General features: G+C 67.7%; 3 protein-coding genes across 9 annotated transcripts in view; 2 read left to right on the top strand and 1 right to left on the bottom strand.

Moving 5' to 3' along the window:
* TBC1D14 (TBC1 domain family member 14) overlaps positions 1 to 8,806 on the top strand; it is a 103,065-nt gene extending 94,259 nt beyond the window's left edge. For 4 of the 6 annotated variants that reach the window (XM_070069552.2, XM_089326893.1, XM_070069554.2 and 1 more), the window contains 2 exons: positions 1,579 to 1,837; positions 6,760 to 8,806. In XM_070069552.2, the coding sequence (XP_069925653.2) occupies positions 1,579 to 1,837; positions 6,760 to 6,825 (325 nt within the window). In that variant the 3' untranslated portion in view covers positions 6,826 to 8,806. The remainder of the gene's footprint in view (positions 1 to 1,578; positions 1,838 to 6,759) is intronic. The other 2 variants (XM_089326894.1, XM_089326896.1) reach the window with 1 other exon arrangement.
* Positions 8,807 to 13,138: 4,332 nt separating this feature from the next.
* Positions 13,139 to 14,740, bottom strand: CFAP184 (cilia and flagella associated protein 184). Its single transcript, XM_089326847.1, has 2 exons — positions 14,604 to 14,740; positions 13,139 to 14,264 (listed from the first exon to the last, which is right to left on the bottom strand). Exons 1-2 carry the CDS (start codon positions 14,738 to 14,740, stop codon positions 13,139 to 13,141), a joined length of 1,263 nt encoding a protein of 420 aa, XP_089182973.1.
* Positions 14,741 to 15,135: 395 nt separating this feature from the next.
* Positions 15,136 to 23,359, top strand: TADA2B (transcriptional adaptor 2B). 2 transcript variants are annotated; one of them, XM_070069549.2, is made up of 2 exons: positions 15,136 to 15,635; positions 21,107 to 23,359. In XM_070069549.2, exons 1-2 carry the CDS (start codon positions 15,366 to 15,368, stop codon positions 22,097 to 22,099), a joined length of 1,263 nt encoding a protein of 420 aa, XP_069925650.1. In that variant the 5' UTR covers positions 15,136 to 15,365; the 3' UTR covers positions 22,100 to 23,359. The 2 variants fall into 2 exon arrangements, with proteins under 2 accessions (XP_069925650.1, XP_069925651.1); XM_070069550.2 differs by having other exon boundaries at positions 15,266 to 15,410.
* Positions 23,360 to 23,752: the final 393 nt, after the last annotated feature.

Raw genomic sequence — 23,752 nt, 5'->3', positions numbered from 1 at the left:
AGGCTCGGGGGCCACAGAGCCCGGCCGTGGCTGATGCTCGGATTCAGTTCTCTTGAGATGCGAGGGATTTCTGTGGCATCGGCGCCGCCCATCTGTCCCGAGTGGGTGGAGCCTGAGTCACTCTGTGCTGAAGGGGCAGCCTGAAACATGGTTGATCTTGCGTGGCAGCTGTCGGGTCTGTGCCTGTCCCTGACTGCGTGTCCCTGGTCATGTGAGAAGCTTCCCCCAGGACAGCAGGCGTCCCTGGGCCAGGACAGCCGGCACCTGCTGAGAGCTGGCGCAGGGCTGGGCGTGCCAGTGCCCCGAGACTCGGCCCACCCGCCGCAGGGCTGTGAGTGACGTCGTCAGTACCCCAGTGGCTCTCGGCAGGACGAGGTGTATGGTTTGGTGGGTCACCCTGTCCCATCAGCTCCTCGGCCTGAGTGCAGGGCTCCGTGGCCAGAGGCGTTTCCGGAGCTGGCTCGGGAGTGCTCGGTGGCTTCCCAGGCGAGGCCACCTCTGGCGAGCACCCTTACCGATGGGAAAGCGGGGAGGACCACCTCGCCGGCGGGGCGTCGCCAGCCTGCTGTTGACTGAGCATAGATCGGGACGAATCGGCAGCGTCCGTGGAGAAGACAGAAGCAAACGCTGAGCGCCAGGCCGGAGGGAGCCCAGGCCTGCAGGGAGGGAGCAGCCGCCCGAGGTGACAGCTGAGGGCGGGGATGATGGGAAGGGACTCCTCCGTCTTCCTCCCGGGCTCCCCTGGACGTCCGCGCGTCCCAGATGAGACCTGGCGACAGGAGTGGCACTCGGCGTTGTTTGTCGGGCACTTGGATTGGGGTTGGCGAGTTTGAAGGGAACGCGTATCTGTGTTTCACCAATGAGTTGCATAATTCATTGCACTGATCTTGCGGTCAGTGTTTTGGTCATCCGGGGTCAAGTTTATTAGGAAAAACGTACCTTGTGCCTTTGCTGACCCCTTGGGAAGAACGTGGATCATAGTGTGCACACGTGGACCCCGGGACACGTGTGGGACAGCAGGGTGAGCTGCCGCTTCGTATGCCTGGGTTCAAGTCCCGCCCCGATCCGACTTCCTGCCGTGTGCCGGGGAGGAAACATGACCAGGTCCTGGAGGCCTGGGTGCCGATCCGACTTCCTGCCGTGTGCCGGGGAGGAAACATGACCAGGTCCTGGAGGCCTGGGTGGAGCTCCTGGCGCCAGGCCCACCCCAGTGAACGGAGGGTGGAAAATCTCTCTCCTTCCTTCTCTCTGCCTTGCAAATCAGTAAGAGAAGTCAGTCTAAAATAAAGTAAGGTTTCCGGGAACTGTTTCTACCCGCCTGTGCGCTCTGTGAATTCGGGTTGCTGTCTCTCGAACCTTCGAGTCCCATACCCGCCACAGCGTAGGCCCATAGTAGTGCCTGTCGCATGCCCGGGAGCGGGAGTCCTCAGAGCCGTGACCGAGACGTTGGGTGGCGGCTGAGGCTGTGTGCTTGCCAGGAAGTCCGCGTTCCAGAAGCGCTGGGAGCGAGTGCGGGCGGATCCGCCTGCCCCGGAGCCGGCCCGGGCGCCCGGCGTGAGCAGCCCTGGTCTCTTTCAGGATCTTCACCCTGTACAGCAAGTCTCTGCCGCTGGACCTGGCCTGCCGCATCTGGGACGTGTTCTGCCGGGACGGGGAGGAGTTCCTGTTCCGCACGGCGCTGGGCGTGCTCAAGCTGTTCCAGGACATCCTGACCAAGATGGACTTCATCCACATGGCCCAGTTCCTGACCCGGCTGCCCGAGGACCTGCCCGCCGAGGAGCTGTTCGCCTCCGTCGCCACCGTCCAGATGCAGAGTCGCAACAAGAAGTGGGCTCAGGTACTCGGCCCGCGGCCTCGGCCCCTGCTCGGGGCTCCGCGTGCTGGCCAAGTGGCTGCGGTTGTCCTCGTCCTGTGTGTCACAGGGCGAGCCCAGGGAGGGGGCGGTGACCGGGGAGCCCACAGGTCCCTCACCTCTTCCTTGGCTTGTGGGGCCGCGGCAGCGCCTCTGGCCTGGCGCTGCTCCGTCCCGGCGCTCTCCTCGACGTCCCTGCTGGTCTCGTCCCCAGCGGGACTGACCGGTGTCGTCGGGCTCCAGGGGTTCCTGTCGGGAGGGCTCTGACTTCCGTGGCCTGAGCTTGCAGGTACTGGGCCCAGTGGCTGTGGCCGCGTGGCCGGCCGTGTGTCGGCTTTCCCCGACCTGCCCCTCCAGGAGTGTGGGAGTGGGCCCGGGCCGGGTGTTGTCTGGCAGCTGTTTACCCCCTGAGGGGTCTTCGCCAGAGCTACAGCGCTGTCCCCGCTCACCGGCCACTGGGCCCTTCTGTCACCACGTATCCGCCACACACACACACACCACAGGAGGCCAGGGCCCCTCCTGCCGGCCTCTGCCCAGTCAGGGCCTGGGGCTGCCCCTGCCCTCACACACACCACACACAACACATACACACACATATACAACACACCCACACACAACACACACCACACACCACACACACACATACACATACACCACGGAGGCCAGAGCCCCTCCTGCCGGCCTCTGCCTACTCGGGGCCCAGGGCACACGCGCACCACACTACACACACCACACACACCACACACATCACACACCACACACCACAAACACACACACACATATACCACGGAAGGCCAGGGCCCCTCCTGCTGGCCTTTGCCCACTCAGGGCCCGGGGCACATGCAGACCACAGTACACACACCACACACACCACACACACACACACACATACACACCACACCACACACCACACACCACACACACACCACACAACACACACACACATACACCACGGAAGGCCAGGGCCCCTCCTGCTGGCCTTTGCCCAGTCGGGGCCCGAGGCACACGCACACCACACTACACACACCACACACACGCACACCACACTACACACACCACACACACACACACCACACACACACATACCACACACCACACACTACACACACACACACCACACATACACACACCACACACACCACACACACACATACCACACAAACCACATACCACACACACATACACCACACCACGGAGGCCAGGGCCCTCCTGCCGGCCTCTGCCCACTCAGGACCCAGGGCTGCTCCTGCCCTCACACGCACACACCACACACATACACACCCACCACACACACACACCACACACACACATACCACACACACACATACCACACACACGCACACCACACACACACACACACACCACACACACACCACACATACACACACCACACATACACACACCACACACTACACACACACACACATACCACACACCACACACTACACACACACACACCACACATACACATACCACACACACCACACACACGCACACCACACACACACACACACACCACACATACACACACCACACACACCACACACACACATACCACACAAACCACATACCACACACACACATACCACACACACACGCACACCACACACACACACCACACACACACCACACACGCACCACACATACACATACCACACACACACATACCACACACACGCACACCACACACACCACACACACCACACATACACATACCACACACACACACACACACACACCACACACACACACACCACACACACACCAAATACACACACCACACATACACATACCACACACACACATACCACACACACGCACACCACACACACCACACACACCACACATACACACACCACACACACACACACACACACACACCACACACACACACCACACACACACCAAATACACACACCACACATACACATACCACACACCACACACTACACACACACACCACACACACGCACACCACACACAACACACACACATACCACACACACACCACACACGCATATACAACACACACACATACACAGCACACACACATCTCACCACACACCACACACACACACATGCACACCACACACCGCACACACACACCACACACACACACACGCACACCACACACCCTGCTTCTAGATGGTTGTTTACCTCTCACAGACACACGCGAGGGCGAGTTCACCCCGACCCGTGTTTTGCTTCCTGTGGTTGGAGACGAGGTTAAGCCGCGCCGGGGAGCCGGGGGGCCGGGGGGCCGGGGAGGAGGACGGTGTCCGTCCACGGTCGTGTGGGTCGGCCTGGCTGGCGGGGCAGGCTCAGGGCCGGCGCGGCGTCGGTCTCGGCACGCTGCTCCACGCTCCCGTGTCCTGGAGGCGAGCGTCCCTCCACACTAGATGTGTTCAGTGAAGTCCTTACGGTGCAGAGGGGCTCCTGCTACAGCTTTCCCGCGACCGCCCAGAACCCGGGTGGCGTCGGCTCCCCCTCGGAGCGTGCTGGCCGGCCCCAGGCGGATACGCACTGGGCTCCTGGGAGCCCTTGGTTAGAAGTCAGGCTCGTCTGGGCGTGAGCGCCCATGGCCGCGTAGGCTGCTGGGGTCCGGCGCCCCTCCCCCTCTGCAGGGTGCGCCGGGGAGGGGCAGCTTGGCGTGGGCCTGTTCTGTCGCCAGCCCTCCCAGTGCGGTGGAGTATTGTTTACTAAAGGAATGTTTTTTTAAGATTTATTTATTTATTCAAAACTCAGAGTTACACAGAGAGAAGAGAGGTGGGGGGGGGAGGAGAGAGAGAGAGGTCTTTCATCCGCTGGTTCACTCCCCAGTTGGCTGCAACGGCCGGAACTGTGCTGATCCAAAGCCAGGAGCTTCTTCCAGGTCTCCCACGCAGGTGCAGGGGCCCAGCACTTGGGCCATCTTCCACTGCTTTCCCAGGCCACAGCAGAGAGCTGGATGGGAAGTGGAGCAGCCGGGTCTTGAACTGGTGCCCACATGGGATGCCAGTGCTTCAGGCCCGGGCGTTAACCCACTGCACCACAGCGCCGGCCCCAAGGAATGTTTTCAAAAAATGTTATTTATTTGAAAGGCAGAGTTAGGAGAGACAGAGACAGACACAGAGGTCTGCCATCCACTGGTTCACTCCCCAAGTGTCCGCAACAGCCAAGACTGGACCAGGCCGAAACCAGGAGCCAGGAGCTTCTTCCAGGTCTCCCGTGTGGGTGCAGGGCCCAAGCCCTTAGGCCGTCTTCCACTGCTTTCCCAGGTGCATTGGCAGGGAGCTGGATCGGAAGAGGAGCAGCCAGGACTCGAACCAGCGCCCATGTGGGATGCTGCTGCTGCAGGCTGGGGCTTGACCAGCTGTGCCACGGTGCTGGCTCTGGAATTTTTTTTCTAATAAAATAAAAGTGACAGCCAAAAACTGTGGGAGCAGAGAGGAGGGACATCACCTTGGTGGACCAGCAGAGCTGAAGGGCGGGGCTACGGGGGCAGGGCTGGTACAGGCACAGGTGTGGGTGGGGGGCTACAGGGGTAGCGGTGGGTACAGGCACAGGTGTGGGCGGGGCTATGGGGGCAGGGCTGGTATGGGCACAGGTGTGGGCGGGGCTGCAGGGGCAGGGCTGGGTACGGGCACAAGTGTAGGCGGGGGGCTACAGGGGCAGGGCTGGGTACGGGCACAGGTGTGGGCGGGGCTACAGGGGCAGGGCTGGGTACGGGCACAAGTGTAGGTGGGGGGCTACAGGGGCAGGGCTGGGTACGGGCACAGGTGCCAACCGGGGCTGCAGGGGCAGGGCTGGGTACAGGCACAGGTGTGGGTGGGGGGCTACAGGGGCAGGGCTGGGTACGGGCACAGGTGTGGGCGGGGCTACAGGGGCAGGGCTGGGTACGGGCACAAGTGTGGGTGGGGGGCTACAGGGGTAGGGGTGGGTACAGGCACAGGTGTGGGCGGGGCTATGGGTGCATGGGTGGGTACAGGCACAGGTGTGGGCAGGGCTATGGGGGCAGGGCTGGTATGGGCACAGGTGTGGGCGGGGCTGCAGGGGCAGGGCTGGGTACAGGCACAAGTGTAGGCGGGGGGCTACAGGGGCAGGGCTGGGTACAGGCACAGGTGTGGGTGGGGGGCTACAGGGGCAGGGCTGGTACAGGCACAGGTGTGGGCGGGGCTACAGGGGCAGGGCTGGGTACAGGCACAAGTGTAGGCGGGGGGCTACAGGGGCAGGGCTGGGTACAGGCACAGGTGCCAACCGGGGCTGCAGGGGCAGGGTGGTGCAGCCAGGTGCCTGGACGGCGTCCCGGGTGGTCCTGTGCAGGGCTGCAGCCAGCCTGTGGAGGAGATGGCCCGGCGCCTGCTTTGACGTTGGTTTCACAGCTGATGTCTTGAGAGACGTCAGCCTGAGATCATGGTGGATCTCCATTCTAGAAAGAGTCTGGCGCTGTGGCGCAGTGGGCTAAGCCTCCGCCTGTGGAGCCTGCGTCCCGTGTGGGTGCCAGTTTGAGTCCCGGCTGCTCCACTTCCGATCCCACTCTCTTCTGTGGCCTGGGAAAGCAGTGGAAGACGGCCCAAGTGCTTGGGTCCCTGCACCATGTGGGAGACCAGGAAGAAGCTCCTGGCTCCTGGCTTCAGCCTGGCCCAGCCCAGCCGTTGGGGTCACCTGGGGAATGAGCCAATGGTTGGAAGACCTCTCTCTCTTTGTCTCTCCTTCTAACTCTGCCTCTCAAATAAATAAATCTTAGAAACAAACAAAGCACCTGGATGCAGGGCTGGGTCGTGGTCCAGAGGGTGGGAAGGGGTTGGGGGGGCTGTGGGGCGGTGGAGGGCCGGGCTGGGAGGCGGCTGCCGCCTGTGCCACGCCCGCCGGCGGCTCTGTCATGTGCGTTGCGGGTTAACCACCGACGTGTCCTGTGTGACCCCCAGGTGCTGACCGCACTGCAGAGAGACAGCCGCGAGATGGAGAAGGGGAGCCCATCCCTCAGACACTGAGGCCGCCGCAGTGGAGCGCGGGGCACCTGCGTGGATCCCACGGACGCCGGCGGCGGAGGGGACAGGGGTCCTAACGCTGGAGTTGGCCTTAAAACAAAAACACAGCAGAACAGCTGGTAAAGAATTAAAGCCAGGTGTAGCCTTAAGCAGCGCAGTGGACCAACACGCTGGCCTTGACCGTGGCCAGCCTCCGCGTCTTACACGTGGGTCGGAGACAGGGCAGTGGCCACTCCCTCTCCTTTATTCCAGGAGGCGCTCATTAAATCGCGATGCTTCGATGTCAGCACTGGGACGTACTTTGCAGTCTTTCTGAGCCGAGGTGCTGGGGGTGTCGGCCGGGAGACCTCGGAGGCGCCCCTGGCTCCTGCCGGCCTGTCTGAGGTGACGGATTCTGAGGTCCTCCCTGGCCTGTCTTCCCAGAGCTGGAAGCCCACCTACCAAAGACTGCGTTGAGGGCACCTGGGCTCTCCTGGCCCCTAGGAACCGACCTGACTTCCTGTTGACATTTTACCACGTTGCCTTGACGCAGTTCGGGGGCTGACGACGCAACCCGCACTCCCGAGACTGCCCTGTGGAGCGGGGGGACACGGAGCGGAAGCGCCCCCTCCAGAGGAGGCTGGGGAGGGAGAGGGTCCAGGCCCGCGCCCTCCTGCCCTGCTGCTGCCCGTGGGAACAGCTGCGTGGGGGTGGCTGCCCCGCGCCCTCCTGCGGTGCCCTCCGTGCTTCTGCCGCTTGACAGGTGCCCGGGGTCCCTCTTCAGGCCCCGGGCGTTAGAACCGCCGCAGGGCGGGGGCAGGCGGCACGCTGCGGCCTGAGCCCCGGCTGGTGTCTCGGTTGATTGGTGAGGTTTTGTTGTAGCTTTTCCCTGACTGATTCGAACTCAGTACTCAGAGTTTGGTTACCCTGATTCGCAGAGGGAGGCCCCAAGGACAGGCTAGGATCTGTGGCGACCGGGCGGTCCTTGGGGTGCCAGCGGCCGGGTGTGCGGGCAGTCGTGGGCGCCCGGTGCCCAGTGCTCCCTGCACCGGGGCCCTGCTCAGCCGGGCCCCCCCACCCCCCGCGGTCCATCAAGTTTCTGATGTGGGGAGTCCTTGGCACTGACTGGGAGCCTGTGCATGCAGCAAGGGGGCTTGGGCCAGGGTGGGTGGAGCCTAACTGTGGCCTGGGTTTGATGGGCAGCAAGGCGTCCGGCCCCTGCAGGTTGCTGGCCGCAGGCCGTCACACCCTGCGTTCCCGGGAGCCTCCGCTCGCCCCTGGTGTCGGGATCGGACTTCTCCAGGGCGCCTCGCCGGGCCTCGCCGGGGCGCCGTCCCCCCGCAGGCTGGGCGGCCTGCAGAGCGCCACTCCTGACGGCAGCCGGGAGTGCACACGTACTTGTTTTTGTCGATGACGTGGTGTTCTGCTCTTTGAAGATGTATATATTTTCTTACTGTACATAGACGCTCCTCACAGCAGCCAGCCAGCCACGGGACGAGGGCCGCGGAGACTCGGCCCGAGCCCGCTCTCACACCCTGGCCCAGCGGTGGGCGGCACGTCCCTGGACAGCACCACGCCCCGGGGTCGCAGGCAGGGCTGGAGCCTGGGGCGCCCTCGTCAGAGGCGGGGCCCGCGGGGGCCGGCCCTCTGTCCCTGCCGCAACCTCGTATGCGTCTGCTCCCACCGCTGACGTGGACAGGAGCCGCCCGGCCACGCCGTGCCCTCTGCGAGTCTGCGCCTGCTCTCGCTCCCCGCACCCCCAGGCTGGGCTGGGCTGGGCTGGGCGGGGCCGCGTCTCCCCTCCTGACTGACGCAGAGGCAGGGTCCCGGCGGGGGCACTGACTGTCCCAGTCGGTGGAGAGCGAACTCCTGGTAACAGCTGCTCATCGTGTTTCAATTGCCTGTACAGCTAACCCGCTAATTTTATTTAGTAAAGTGTATCAAAGTAGGCCTTTTTGAACTGTAAATACGTGGTTTTATTAAATAAAAGTCAGTAAAATTGTTACCTGGGCTCCCTATGGTCTGTCCAGAGCCGAGTTCTCGCCCGGAGGCGTGGTGCTGCTTCCGGATCGGGGCCTGCGGTGCCGCCGTCTGGTTTCGGGGGATTCGAGATGTTTGCCTTCCCGGCCGTGCCGCACCCCTCTCCCCTGGCCCTGTCCCCCTCACCCACCCGGAGCCTGCCTACCCGTCCCCGCCAGAAGTCCGTCAAGCAGATCCTGGGGTCTGTCTGCAGCATTGGTCCCCCTGGGGGACCGGGCACTACTGCACAGAGGTGACCGGGGGTAGGGGGTGGTCCGGGAGGCCGGGGAGAAGCAGGCAGAGCGAGTGAGCGCACGTGTGGTTTCGGCCGTGGGCCCAGCCAACCCCAGTCAACCCCAGTGAGAGCTTTGGCACGGAACTCCCAGGGTGCCCTCTGCTGTCTGCCGGCTTCCAAGGACTGGGGCGGGGCTGTGCTGCGGTGGCCCTGCTGTCTGGGGTCCCCAGGAGGGTGGTCAGAAACAGCGAGGGGAGGTGACGGGGCCTCTGCTGAGTGGGCATGTTGGTGGCGGCAGCCGCAGCGCCAGCTGTGTGGGGCATCGTTCGAGGGTCCCCGTCTCAGGCCGTTAGCTCAGGCTGCCGTGGCCGGCACCAGTGTGGCTGACCTTCAGGCTTGGGCCTGCTCACCCCCAGGCCCTTGCCCAGACACTGCTTTGCGGCTTCTGGGAGCTTTGGTCTCTGGCTCTGACCTCAGCTTCCAGCGCAGGGTCCGGGGGAGGCCTGGGTCCACCTGTTCATGCTGTTGCCTCCCGTGGTCAGCAGGCAGCCCACCCGCTGGGGAGCAGCCGGAGCTGAGCCCAGCCTGGGAGGGACGCTAGCTGTAGGGGAGGTCTCCCCGGGCCGGAACAGGCGCCCTGTGTGTGGAAACACGATGAGACCGTGTTACTTGTTCCCAGGGTGCTCTGGGCCCAAGAATTCAGGTTAACGGTTCCAGGTGCCCTCCCCCCCCCGCCCCCGCCAGCGAACGGAGCCTGCCCTGGTAGCTCAGAGGGGAAAGGCCTGGCCTGCAGGGGGAAGGCCTAGGACCCAGGGCTGCTCCTCGGCTAAGACCTAGAGGGAGCGGGGTCCCAGGGCGGTCAGCCGATCAGCCTTGCAGCTGTTCCTCCGGCCCTTGCCTGCCCGCCCGCCTGGTACCTCCCGGAGGCCTGGGTGCTGCCTGCCCGCCCTGTACCTCCCGGAGGCCTGGGTGCTGCCCGCCCTGTACCTCCCGGAGGCCTGGGTGCTGCCCGCCCTGTACCTCCCGGAGGCCTGGGTGCTGCCTGCCCGCCCGCCCGGTACCTCCCGGAGGCCTGGGTGCTGCCCGTCCACCTGGTACCTCCCGGAGGCCTGGGTGCTGCCCGCCCTGTACCTCCCAGAGGCCTGGGTGCTGCCTGCCCGGTACCTCCCGGAGGCCTGGGTGCTGCCTGCCCGCCCGCCCGCCACCTCCCGGAGGCCTGGGTGCTGCCCGCCCGGTACCTCCCGGAGGCCTGGGTGCTGCCTGCCTGCCCGCCTGGTACCTCCCGGAGGCCCAGGTGCTGCCTGCCCGCCTGATACCGCCCAGAGGCCTGGGTGCTGCCTGCCTGCCCGCCCGGTACCTCCCGGAGGCCTGAGTGCTGCCCACCCGGTACCTCCCGGAGGCCTGGGTGCTGCCTGCCCGGTACCTCCCGGAGGCCTGGGTGCTGCCTGCCTGCCCGCCCGGTGCCTCCCGGAGGCCTGGGTGCTGCCCGCCCGGTACCTCCCGGAGGCCTGGGTGCTGCCTGCCCACCTGCCCAGTACCTCCCGGAGGCCTGGGTGCTGCCTGCCCAGTACCGCCCGGAGGCCTGGGTGCTGCCCGCCCGTACCGCCCGGAGGCCTGGGTGCTGCCCGCCCGGTACCTCCCGGAGGCCTGGGTGCTGCCTGCCCGGTACCTCCCGGAGGCCTGGGTGCTGCCTGCCCGCCCGCCCGGTACCTCCCGGAGGCCTGGGTGCTGCCTGCCCGGTACCTCCCGGAGGCCTGGGTGCTGATGCGCACAGCGCCCTGTGCTCCTGCAGCCGGGCTGCGTCCTGGGACTCGCGGCCCACGCCCCTTTGCAAGGATGCTCAGGCCGTGGGGTGAGGGCACGGCCCTTCCCCGAACGGTGTGACCTTGGGAGCAGCTGAGGTCACACCGTGGCCCCGCCCTGGAGCTGCTGGTGGCAGCGGCGCCCGCTGAAAGGAAACCCGAGTTGCACGTTGGGTTTGGCCAGAGGTCCCGACCTGGGCCCTCGGGGCTCTGGCCTCCGAGCTGCCTCTTCCTTTGCCGTGACCCCGAGGTCAGGAAGGGCAGCCGGCGCCTGTGCAGCGGCTCGTGAAGGTTAAAGTGAGAGGCTGGGCCACGGACATCGTTAACAGAAGTGGGGCTGGCACTGTGGCGGAGTGGGTAAAGCTGCCGCCCGCAGTCCTGGCGTCCTGTATGGGCACCGGTTCTAGTCCCGGCTGCTCCACTTCCCATCCAGCTCTGTGCTGTGGCCTGGGAAGGCAGTGGAAGATGGCCCAAGTGCTTGGGCCCTGCACCCACGTGGGAGACCCGGAAGAAGCTCCTGGCTCCTGGCTTCAGATCAGTGCAGCTCCAGCCATTGCAGCCATCTGGGAAGTGAACCAGCGGATGGAAGACCTCTCTCTCCCTCCCTCTCTCTCTCTCTCTCTCTCCCTCTCTCTGTATAACTCTCTGTGTAAATCTTAACACACACGCACACACACAAAGCACTGCTGAGAGCCGGGCCCGTGCCCTCGGTAAAGCACTGTTAGCTGCTTGTACTCCCAAACCTGAAAACCGCACGGTTCCCCCTCCTGAAACACACGTCAACCGTGTGAAGCCTGGGAATGCGGGGACGCCTTGTGTCTGCATACTGAGCTGTCCCTGCACCGCGGTGGGTGGGCCCCGCCCGGCACGCCCGTGCCCTGGATCAGGGCGGGGCGAGTCCCACCTGTCCCATCAGGCTCCCGGCTGAGGGATGGCTCAGACCCTGGGCCCTGCCACCGTGTGGGAGGCACTCAGGAAGTGCTGGGCTCCTGGGTCATCGTGGCCCGTGCTTGTCTGTCGTGGCCGTCTGGGGAGTGAGCCAGCGGATGGGACCTCCCTCTCCCTCTCTCTCTCTCTCTCTCTCTCTCTGCCTTCCAAACAAATAAGTCACACATCTTGAACACCACCACGAGGCGAGGTGCTGGGTGCTGGCCACCCAGCCAGGCAGGCGAGCGCTGTGCCCAGGGGCGCGGTGTGGTCTGGGCACTGCCGTCTCCTGCCTACACTGCCCGCCCCTGGCGTTTCCTCCCTGCGTGCCCTGCTGGCGAAACGGGGCGGCCGCACAGCGCGGGCCCTGAAGGAATCCTAGCCGACTCCATTGGCTGCTTTGGAAAGCGAACCGTGTCAGCAGATGAAGCTGGGGCAGGTGTTGGCCCAGCGGTGCAGGTGCCCTGGGCCGCATCGCGGGGCCTGGCCGCAGGCTTGGCCCGGGCTCCGGGCTCCGGCTTCCTGCGAGGCGCAGTGCTGGCTCCTGGCCTTGGCCTGGCCCAGCCACAGCTCTTGGGGGAATTTGGGGAGTGAGCGGCTCTCTCTCTCGCCCCGCCTCCACCAGTTTTCATAGTATAAAGCCGTTTATTTAACGGTGACGTTCTCAGCAAGGTGTGGATTCTGCCTCTCTCTGAGATGTCGGACACCAGGAGAATGGAGCTTACGACCCATTTGGGGGAGAGAGCCTGCACTCACTGCTCGTCTACACTCCTCAGCGTTCTACCCAGGATGAGGGAAGGGATCCCAGCACCCAGCTCCAAGTTAGGCCCTGGCCCTGGGCTGGGCGTTTGGGCTGACTGGGGGAGCCGGCATGTGGTGTAGTGGGTAAAGCCTGCCCGCAGTGCCGGCATCCCATATGGGTGCTGGTTCGAGTCCTGGCTGCTCCACTTCCGATCCAGCCCTCTCTGCTGTGGCCTGGGAAAGCAGAAGATGGCCCAAGTCCCTGGGCCCCTGCGCCCACGTGGGAGACGCGGAGGAAGCTCCTGGCTCAAGGGTTAGGAGAGTGCTAGTTACCTGGCGGCACCTGCACCTGGTGGAGTAGGAGCAGTGACCAACACCACACGCGCGGTACCTACAGTGAGGTTTTAATCGTCAGCCCTCCGTGTGGAAGGGGAACGGCGCCCCCTGGCGTACGCGGTTGGAATCGCAGGATCGTTCAGCCGCGGGCGGGCGCCGCAGTTTATTAACAGGGACTGGACACGCACCGGCGCGTGACCCCGCGCCAGGCGCACGGGCGAGCCGTGCTGCGCTCGGCGCTGACTGGGGAGCCGCGTCTCCGCGGGGCGCCGGGGCGTCAGGACGGCAGGAAGGCCTTGGCCTCCCTGATCTTCTGCTTGACGCCCTTGCAGGACAAGAGGAGCCCGGCGTGGTGGCGCTGCAGGGCCTCCAGGCGCTGGGTGAGCGCCGCCGTCCTGTCCACCTTCTCCTCCAGGTCGCGGAGCAGCGCCTCCTTGCCCAGCAGCCCGCACCTCTGGCTCAGCTTGACGTTGTCCACGCGCAGGCTGTCGCGGGCCTGCTTGGTCCTGGTCAGGACGTCCCTGCCCTGGGCCACCTGGGCCTCGATCTCCAGCAGTTGCGCCTTCTTGCAGGCGTTCTCCGTGTCCACGAAGTGCAGCTTCTCCCGCACGTGCGTGATGACCTGCACGTGGCTGGTCACCTTGCCCTGCAGCCGCAGCAGCTCCTCGCTGCGCTCCTCCACCTTCTCGCTGAACGTCTGGTTCTCGATCTTGAGCTGCTCGAAGTCGATGAGCAGCAGGCCGTCGGCCAGGCTCTCCTGCGCCCGCATGCGCGTCTCGAAGTGCGCCAGGCTCTGCCGCAGCTGCACGTTCTCCAGGCGCACGGCGCGCATCTCGCGCTCCTTCCTCTCCTCCAGCGCCTGCAGCTGCTCCACCTCGCGCACGGCCGCCTGGCGGCCGCCCCGCAGCCGCCCGCTGCCCACGGCCTGCAGCACCACCTGCCGCTTGAGCGCCTGGAAGCGGCGCCACTCGCGCTCCGCCCTGGCCAGCCTCTCGCCGGCCTGCCGCTGCAGCTGCGCCAGCTCCTGGTGGTACCACTCCAGGTCGTCGGCCTCCTGCTTCCGCAGCTCCTCCAGCACGGCCAGGTGCCGCACGTACGCCTGCTCCTTCTCGGGCGCCTCGGCCTCCGCGGCCCTGTCGGGCGCCTCGCCCGCCTCCAGCCCCTTCTTCCTGCGCAGCGCCTCGGCGATGCGGTGCTGCAGGTGCAGGTTGTAGCGCTGGTAGCGGCCGCGCTCGGCCAGCAGCGCGCGGTACTGCTCCAGGAGCTCGCTGCGCAGCTGGCGCTCCTGCTGCTGCTGCACCTCGGCCGACCACTCCAGGTCCTCGTAGTCGCCCGCCCGCTCCTGCGCCGCCGCCTCGGCCTGCGCGGTCGCCGCCTCGGCCGGCGGCCCGGGCGCAGCCTCGCTCGCCGTGGACGCCCGCAGGGAGGCGCGGGACGGGGCCCTCCTCTCCTCCCCCGCCGCCGCCGCCGCCGCCTCCTCTTCCTCCGCCGCCTCTGGCCGGGCCTCCGATGCCCGCTTGGCCGGCTCCTCAGCCCCGACCGTGGACAGCCTCCCCGGCTCCAGGGGCCCCTCCTCGCCCGCGGCCTCCGGGGCCTCCGGCCCTTCCGCGGCCTCGGCCTGCTCGTCCGCGGGGGCGCCTCGCTCGGGGGCCTCTGCCGCCTCTTTCTCCTTCTCCTTGTCCTCCTCCTCCTCCTCTTCCTCCTTCTCCTCTTCACCCTCCCCCTCCTCCTCCGTCTCCGGCCTCGGCTCCTGCTCCGCAGGTTCACCCGGAGCCCGGGGGCCAGAGCTGGCCTCGATGTCGGATGGGCGCCAGGCCAGGCCTGCCTCGTCTCCGCTTTCCTCCATGGTGCTGACCCTGTGCTCCGTGTGGTCGTCCATCTCCGACCGGCTCGGCCAGGGCAGCGGACCTCGGCCGCAGGCTGTTAGGTTTCCCGGGGCAACCAAGGGCGCGCGCGGTGGGCCCGCCGATTGGCCCGCCAGCGGCTCGACGCCACGCCCCCTCAGCCCCGCCCCCTGAAAGCGCTGGCCAATAGCGAGGCGCGAGCGGGAGAGGCACGGAACCGATTGGGAGCGGGCGTAGGCCGGCGCCGCGAGGGGCGTGGCGCTCCGCCTCCCTCCCCGCCCGCCCCTCTCCCACCGCCAGGCCGGGGGCGGGGCGCCGCGCAGGCTCGGGGGCAGGCGGCGGCCGGCGCGCGCGGCGCGCAGGCGCAGAGCGGCGGGCCGGGTCCCCGCGCGGGGCGCCTGCGCGGTGCGGCGGGGCGACGGCTGTGGCGGCGGCGGCGGCGGCGGCGGCGGCCGGGCCGGGCCGGGGCGCCTGCGAGCGGAGGCGGGCCGCGGCCCGGCGGGCCGGCGGCGGGGCGGCGCCTGGGCGGCGGCGGCCGCGGTGGCGGCGGCGGGCGGCGGCGGCTCGTGCGCGGCCGGGGCGGCGGGCCCCGCGGGCGGCCCGGCGCTGACGGCCGGCGGCGCGGCGGCGGCGGCGGCGGCGGGCGGCGAGCGGGCGAAGATGGCGGAGCTGGGCAAGAAGTACTGCGTGTACTGCCTGGCCGAGGTGAGCCCGCTGCGCTTCCGCTGCACCGAGTGCCAGGACATCGAGCTGTGCCCCGAGTGCTTCTCGGCCGGCGCCGAGATCGGCCACCACCGCCGCTACCACGGCTACCAGCTGGTGGACGGCGGGCGCTTCACGCTCTGGGGGCCGGAGGCCGAGGGCGGCTGGACCAGCCGCGAGGAGCAGCTGCTGCTGGACGCCATCGAGCAGTTCGGCTTCGGAAACTGGGTGAGCAGCCCCCGCCCGGGTCCCCGCGGGCCAGCGCGGGGCGGCCGCAGGTGCGTCCTGCGAGGGCGTGGGCCGGCCCGTGTGCTGCCCCGCCGGCTCCGGGCCTGGGCCCGCCGCCGGGCGCTCGGGAGGTGGAGCTGCACTGGACGCGCCCGGGCCGGCGGGGAGAGCCCGGGCCGGCTCCTCGGGGGTCTCCCGGCCCCCCGCCCCCACGCCCGAGCCGGGAAGGGGCACCCACCGCCCCGCGTCCCCCGCGTCCTGCGCCTCTCCGTGCGGTGAGCAGGGGCTGCCTGCGTCTCTGTGCGCAGCCCTGGGGTCTCCGGCTCCTCCGGCTGACGGTGGGCGCTGGGCCGGCCTTTCCCCCCGGAGCCCCGTCTCACTGCCCCGCGCCGGGCTCTGCTCTGTGCCGACGGCGAACGCCGGCCCTCGGCCCAGCCCGCCTTTCTTACAGCCTCGCCCGCGTGTCTCAGCGACACCGCCACTCGGGAGTCCACCCGTCACTCACGACACGCCCGTCAGGACTCCCACCCGTCTCGGGACTCCCACCTGTCACTCAGGACTCCCACCTGTCACTCACGACTGCACCTGTCACTCACGACTGCACCTGTCACTCAGGACTCCCACCTGTCACTCACGACCGCACCTGTCACTCACGACTGCACCCCTCACTCAGGACTCCCACCTGTCACTCACGACTGCACCTGTCACTCACGACTGCACCCCTCACTCAGGACTCCCACCTGTCACTCACGACTGCACCCCTCACTCAGGACTCCCACCCGTCACTCAGGACTCCCACCTGTCACTCACGGCTCCACCTGTCACGGCTCCACCGGTCGCTCACAACACCCGTCGCTCAGCACCCCCACCGTGAACGGACACCCACCCCGGGCGCGCCTTTCCAGGACAGGTCCAGGCGCTAGCCTGCCGATGCCCCTGCTGACAGCCCGGCCCTGCCGCGCCCCTGGCGGGGTCCGCGACGGCCCGTGGCGCACACCGCCTGCGTTCGGCCTGCCCTTGCTGCGTGCCCGGTGCGCTGCCCGCCCGCCCGCACGCCCGCACGCGGGCGCTGGAGCTGTTGGCTGAGCTCCCCGTGGGCCTCGCGGGGCCTCAGCAGCCCTGGGCTGGGCCTTTGGACCAACCGGTCCGACACGGACAGGGCTGGGGAGGCGGAGCCTGCGTGCCGTGTGGCGCCTGGGGAGCCGTCCAGGTGAGGGCAGGGAGGGCCCTGGGGCGCGGCTGCCAGGGCCTGCGTGGTGCGGCGCCGGCCGGCCAGGCCGCGGGTGGTGCCGGCGCGGCTCTGGCCTCTGGCTGTGCTGCTGGGCGAGCTGCCTCACCCCTCTGGGCCTCCAGTCTGCGGCTGGAGCCGCGTGGTTCCGCCCGCGCGGGGGGCGGGGTCTCGCTGGGCCACAGCTCCGAGCCGGCGCCTGTCCAGGAGCCCGTGGCTTTTTTTTTTTTTTTATTTTAAATTCTATTTCTCTTTGAACCTTTTCGTGATTTTTAATTCTATTTATCTTTGAACTATTTTTTGGTAATTTTTTATTATGTTTATCTTGGAACATTTTAAGGAAGATTTTGCTTTTATTTTTTGAAGGGCAGAGTTGGGTCCTCCGTCTGCTGGTTCACTCCCCAAGTGGCTGCAGTGGCCAGGCGGGGTCAGGCCGAAGCCGGGAGCTGCTTCCGGGTCTCCCGTCCTCGCCGCTTTCCCAGGCCACAGCAGGGAGCTGATGGGAAGTGGGGCCGCGGGACTGAACCAGGGCCCTGATGGAGTGCTGGCGTCGCAGGCGGCCGCTGTGCTCCGTGCACCGCAGTGCCGGCTCCGGTCCCGGGACTTCGTAGGTGCTGGAGCCGGGTGGCTGCGGGCTGTGGGGTTCCCGAGCCTGGGCCTGCCGCCCGGGCTCAGCACTCAGGACCCTCGAGGCTGGGGTGTGGCCAGATCCTGCGCTGGTTCCGTGGGAGCCCACGCACGGGACAAGGACAGGGCCGCGTCGGGGAGGTGGAGGGAGGAGCACGCCAGGCCAGAGGCCCCGACTTCAGCAGCAGGTCCTGGGTGAGGCTCAGCGGGAGTCGGGGGTCGCAGGCGGGGCGGGCTGAAGGCAGCCGAACCATCACAGGAGGGGCCGGGCCTCGAGGGGCCGTGGGAGTCGAGGTTTGAGTAGAATGGGACAAGCATGTGGCTTGTCTGGAATCTGGCCAGCCCGGCGCATTGCCCGTGCGCCCCGGCTCATCCTAGGAGGCAGGGGAGTCCCGAGGGAGGGCTTTCCCCGCGTGATGACAACGGCTGCCCCAGAGCTGGGGAGCCGGGGCCGTGCCGTCTCGGGGCCCTCTGTGCGCCGCCCTGCTGGACCTCGCCAGCGCCGGGTGGTGAGTGGGCGCGGGCGGGCCACAGGGAGGTGGTGTGCTGTGGCAGAGGGAGGCCAGCTTGCTGGAGCTGGGGCCTCCCCGGGCCGGCGGGGACAGTCTGCCAGCCTGGCGTGAGGCAAACGAGGCAGAAGCCGGGCCCGCTGCCCTGTGCTGCCTCCCAGCCTCCACCTTACAATGGGGAGGCAGCGTGGGCGCAGAGGGGCGCGGGCAGAGCCGGCATTGGCCTGGCCCCGCCTGACTGCTCGGCAGTCGCTCACCCCAGGGCCCCCAGGGAGCGGGGGTGTAAGGATTCCGGAGCTCCGAGGGCCCGGGCTGGCTGGGCCGTGGCAAGGGGCCCTGCCCACTTGCCAGGAGGTGTCCAGAAAGTGGAGTTCTTAGGATTGCCTTAGGGGCGCATGGCAGCAGGCCTGAGTGCGGGTGCGGAGCCTGCGGGGGCTCCCCGGGCGTGCGAGCGGGGTCAGGGACCCCGCTTTGAGAGCCTGTGTGTCAGAGAACGGAGACTACGTCTCAAAGTCTCAGACGTTATCTTTTATTTTCCTAACATTTTTATTGTAAAATGACGTAAAGGTTACCATTTCGCGCGTACCGTTTGGGGGCACTGAGAGTCACGCGCAGCCATCAGCAGCATCCACGCAGACCTTGAGCGAGCCCGCCTCCGTGGCCGGGCCTCGTCGGGGCCCCGTGAGTGCAGTCGCCCCGTGCCTGTCCCGTGGAGGTGACCAGGCCTCCCCAGGCCTCCCCCCTGCTGGCCGCTGCGCGTGGACACACCGACACCCCAGCCTCGCTCTGCGTTCCTGGGCGGATGCTGGAGGCCTTCGTCTGAGGACGCGCGCGGCCCGCAGGCCGGGCCTCTCCAAGGGAGTTGGAGGAGGGGACCAGCACCCGGGGCTTCTGTCCGACGAGGCCAGGAGCAGTGGCCGAGGAGCCGGGGTGCCAGGCGCCACCGAGCCCCCGGGAAGACGCCACACAGCCGCTCTGCAGGGGCAGGGCGAGGCCAGCACGGGGCAGAGCTGTGTGTGGGCCCCTGTGTGACCACAGGGAGCTGGCCTGCAGCCAGTGGCCTTTGCCCGCTGGGTCCGAGTGGGAGCGGAGGTGACAGCAGGACTGCGAGGGCGGCTGGGGGCCCAGGTTTGGTGAGTGGGCAGAGGGCAGTGCCAGGAGCTCCCAGGAGATGGTGCTGGCCGGACCGGGTGGGCACCTTCCGGGGTTCCCTCCCCCCTCGTGGCCAGGGCTTCACTGTGAGAGAAAGCGCCCGTCTTCTGACTCGGCCCAGGCGCCCCTACCCCTGGGGCTTGGCTGGAGGTCTCCTGTGAGAGCCCGTCACCCTGCCCCAGCTGTGCCCCCGCGGGAAGCGTTAGCAGGGCTGGAGCTGGGACGCGACCCTGCCCCGCGGGCCCGGTGTCCACCCGAGCGTCCCCAGGGCCCCGCTGAGGACGGAGGGCCTCGCATGGCTTCGTCACTGCGGTAAAGGGGGCTGGAGCCTGTCCCCCACCCTGCGAGGGGCCTGGGGGCCAGGCCGAGCCCCGTCCTGTCTCCTGCACCGGAGCCCAGTGCTGGCTGGGTGAAGGGCGGCAGGCGGGGGACCAGGCAGGAAGGAGGCTGTGAAGCCTGCGCGAGGCCCCGGGTGCACCATCGCCCCTCCCACACGGCCAGGTCAGGGTCAGCCTGGGTGTGGCCCCCAGCACCAGGCCGCGCCGGCGGCCACACCCCTCCATGGGACCACGTGCCCCAGACCCCACTGCTGGGGTGGCGTGATCCCGGCTGGCCTTGTGCCCTGGTGGGGTTCCCCCGGAGGGTGCCGTCCTGACCCAGCACCGCACCGCACGGGGGCTGCGGCAGGGCGGGGGGTGGCCGTGGGCGCTGTGGGCTCCCTGGCTGTGGGACTGTGCGCACGCTGCCGCCTCCAGCTGTCCACCCCCACGGGAGGGGGCCCTGCTTCTGTGCACACAGTGCCGACAGGCCAGTGGACTGGTCCGGCACACAGCCAGTGGGGGGGCCGGGACCAGGTGGGGAGAGGGCACCTTCTGGAACCCACCATGGCTGCCCTGCAGCTCTGCTGAGGCCGGGCTCCTGAGAGGAGGGTGCGGGAGGCTGAGAGCTTCCCTGGGGAGCACGGCTCCTCTGAGCTCACGCGTGCGGGAGCCTCGTGCAGGGCCCGTCCCAGGGGCGCTGGGACCGCTTGTGGATCCGTGGGGGTGCAGCCATTCCACCCTCTGAGCCCGGGCGGAGGCCCCCAAGGGCCCCTACCCGACATGACCCTTTCCCTCCCAAGAGCCAGTGAGCGGTGGCTGGGGTGGGCCACCAAGGGCCCTGCCCTGATCCCGATGGGGCACCCGCGCGTGGGGCTCTGCGCCCAGCCTGTGCAGTGAGCAGCCTGGGTCACTGTGTGGACAGTCAACGGTGTGGCGGTCACAGTGTGGCGAGGGCTGTGTGGACAGTCCCCACCCGCTGCTCCGAGGCAGAAGCGTGGCGTGTCTCCGCCACTCCCACAGACACCAGGGCTGCGAGTGTCCCGGCCCCGCGCTGTGCTCTCCCTGCTAGGGCCAGGGCTGCAGCCTTGAGCCCACTGCACGGAGCCGCACCACGGAGCCCCGGGACTGGAGGGCAGGGCCCGGCGCCCGGCCCTGGCGGGTGGCCCACGGGGAGGCCGAGCCGTGGGTCTGTGGGCGGGCTGCTTCCCTCCCGCTGGGCCTCCGGGGGTGCCGTGGGGCAGGCGGCCGGGGAATGAGTGCGCAGTTTGGGCAGTGCCTGTGAAGTGGCTTTAGCGGTTGGCGTGGAGGAAGAGGCCTCTCGGCAGAAGGGAAAGATTGAGGGCTTGTACAGTTTCCTCCTCGAGAAGCCGCTGTCACGGGCTCCCTGCTCGGCCGCGCAGGTTCCCCGCCAGCCTCTCCGCCGGGCACAGCCAGCGGCCCTGCACCCTCGTCTGAACGGGGGCGTCACCTTTCCCTGCCCTGTGCCCCGGGCGGCCAGCGCCAGGGGGCTCACCCGTGGCCGTGGGCGAGTTTGCACCTTCACTTCCCCGCCTCGGAGACAGCGCGGGCTCCACGCCGGGCGGGCGGGCTCCACGCCGGGCGGGCGGGGCTGACGTCCAACCCGTGTCCTTGCAGGAGGACATGGCGGCTCACGTGGGCGCGTCCCGCACGCCGCAGGAGGTGATGGAGCACTACGTGAGCATGTACATCCACGGGAACCTGGGCAAGGCCTGCATCCCCGACACCATCCCCAACCGCGTGACGGACCACACGTGCCCCAGCGGGGGCCCGCTGTCGCCCAGCCTCACCACGCCGCTGCCGCCGCTGGACATCTCGGTGGCCGAGCAGCAGCAGCTGGGCTACATGCCGCTGCGCGACGACTACGAGATCGAGTACGACCAGGACGCCGAGGCGCTCATCAGCGGGCTCTCGGTCAACTACGACGACGACGACGTGGAGATCGAGCTGAAGCGCGCGCACGTGGACATGTACGTGCGCAAGCTGCGCGAGCGCCAGCGCCGCAAGAACATCGCGCGCGACTACAACCTGGTGCCCGCCTTCCTGGGCCGGGACAAGAAGGAGAAGGAGAAGGCGCTGAAGCGCAAGATCCCCAAGGAGGAGAAGGAGCTGCGGCTGAAGCTGCGGCCGCTCTACCAGTTCATGTCCTGCAAGGACCTGGACGAGCTGTTCGAGAGCATGCACAGGGAGAAGCTGCTGCGCGCCAAGATCCGCGAGCTGCAGCGCTACCGGCGCAACGGCATCACCAGGATGGAGGAGTCGGCCGAGTACGAGGCGGCGCGCCACAAGCGCGAGAAGCGCAAGGAGAACCGCGGCCTGGCCGGCTCGCGGCGCGCGCGGGAGGACGGCAGGGACGGCGAGTTCGCCGCCATCGAGCACCTGCCGGGCTTCGAGCTGCTGTCCGACCGCGAGAAGCTGCTGTGCAGCTCCCTGGGCCTGAGCCCGGCGCGCTACGTGACGGTCAAGACCATCATCATCAAGGAGCACCTGCAGAAGCGCCAGGGCGTGCCCTCCAAGAGCCGCCTGCCCGGCTACCTGGACAAGGTGCTCAAGAAGCGCATCCTCGCCTTCCTCACCGAGAGCGGCTGGATCTCCAGGGACGCCTCCTGAGCCCCGCCCCGCGCCCCCGGGGACGCAGGCGCGGCCGCCCCCACCCGGCCCGGCGTGACCCGTGCGGCCAAGCTCGCTTCGGAGCGCATTACGAGGCTGCGGAACGGCCTTTCGTGTTGTGTGTTCTTCTTCCTTTTAGGTACAGACTCGTGCCGCCGGAGCCGCCCGGTGCCACCGAGCTGTGCGGAGCCGCGGCTGCCCAGGCGCGGCGCCGGGCACGAGCACTTTACCGGAGGCCGCGGAGAAGGCGGGATGGCGCTTCCTTAGGCACCTGCTGGGCACGGCGACCGCCGGCCGCGAGCGGGAGCTGTCCTTCCGGCCCGGCCGGCCTCGTCCCCCACACAAGGCGCATCAGGAGGGGCACGCGCCCGTGGGCCCCCAGGGGTGTGTGCCGTGCTGAAGAACACGACTTCACAGGTTCAAGGCTGAGTTCTAGGCTCTGGCATTCGCTTCCTCAGGACTTTCATCACAGTTCAAGTTCCCTTTCCGCTTAGGACGCCGGCCGGGCCAGCTGGGCACCCCGCATGGCCGCCGCGCCGGGCCGTGCTTCCCGGCCTGCACGCTGCTTCCCCGGCCTGCTGCTGCCTCCTGGGCCTCGAGGACGGCGGGTGGCCTCGTCCTGCAGCTCGCGGCAGCGCGGGGCTCTGGGCGCGGCTCGCCTTGGCGCCCGCGCTGGATGACCAAGCTACGCGGGAGCCAGGACACCTCCCTTCCAAGGACGAGTTGATTACGGTGCCTTTCCCTTCTCATCCTGTCCCCAGGTAGGACCTCAGCATTAAAGAGAAGCATTTCAGACCGGGCCCCAGCCAGCCAGCTGGCTGCGTTGGCCGCCCCAGGGGCCCTGAGGGGAAGCAGGCCCGGGAGAGGTGTGGGGCCGGGCGTGGGCCGGGCGTGAGCCTGTCCGCCGCGGCCTGCTGCGCCCTACGCCGAGGTAGGAAGTTTCCCTAGGCTTGACTGTTCAGCCACCACGATGAATGTATCATTAATTTATGTTGAAGTATTAACGCGTTCCAAGGGAGACGCAAGCTCAGGACCGGCTACTCGTCCGCCCCCGCAGCTGTCCGTCAGTCGCCCTCGGCGTTTTCTACCCAATTCTCGTGACGCGTGGCCGCCGCGCCCCTGGAGCAGCGTTCCAGCATGCGGGCCGGGAGAGGTGACTGCGGCCGTCTGCGCGGCCTGGGCGGCCACACCCGAGCATGTCCCGCGGTGTGAACTCCGAGCGTTTTTACCCCCTTTTCCACATTAAAGGAGTTGAGAACACTGTGCGCGCATGCTTCTCGCCACCTGCCCCTCGGGGCCCCCAGCCCCGGCCGCACTGCTGTCCACCTGCAGCTCTGGCCGACTCCCGCTGCCTCCATGCAGCCCGTGCTGGGTGAGCGCGCGGCCGCCGTGGGGCCCCGCTCGTGACTGGGGCGACTCAGACTCGCAGGACCTGCCGGGTGGGTGTCAGGACCGCTCAAGCCCCGTGAGATGGCTCCCACCTTGCACAGCGGCCACGCGCGCCCAGAGTGCTGCCCGCTGCCGTCCACGAGCCGTGGAGAAGGCAGCTCTGTCCGTGTCTCTCCAGCAGCGTGGGCCGGCTGTGCGCTGACGGGAGGGGCCGCACGCGCTCGCGGAAGCCTCCCTGCCACCGCCAGACGGACAGGGTGCGGT

This window comes from Oryctolagus cuniculus, chromosome 2 (assembly GCF_051225735.1).
Source record: "Oryctolagus cuniculus isolate XC-2025 breed Fujian yellow rabbit chromosome 2, ASM5122573v1, whole genome shotgun sequence".
Lineage (NCBI taxonomy): Eukaryota > Metazoa > Chordata > Mammalia > Lagomorpha > Leporidae > Oryctolagus > Oryctolagus cuniculus.
This window is presented reverse-complemented; position numbering and strand designations above follow the sequence as displayed.

What these genes read in the sequence shown, in the direction of transcription:
- CFAP184 (XM_089326847.1), bottom strand. Translation starts at nt 14,740, where the DNA reads ATGGACGACCACACGGAGCACAGGGTCAGCACCATGGAGGAAAGCGGA. An exon ending in CCTGCGGAGCAGGAGCCGAG is followed by an intron (nt 14,265 to 14,603) that starts GCCGGAGACGGA and finishes GTCCACGGCGAG; the next exon opens with CGAGGCTGCGCCCGGGCCGC.
- TADA2B (XM_070069549.2), top strand. Translation starts at nt 15,366, where the DNA reads ATGGCGGAGCTGGGCAAGAAGTACTGCGTGTACTGCCTGGCCGAGGTG. An exon ending in AGTTCGGCTTCGGAAACTGG is followed by an intron (nt 15,636 to 21,106) that starts GTGAGCAGCCCC and finishes GTGTCCTTGCAG; the next exon opens with GAGGACATGGCGGCTCACGT.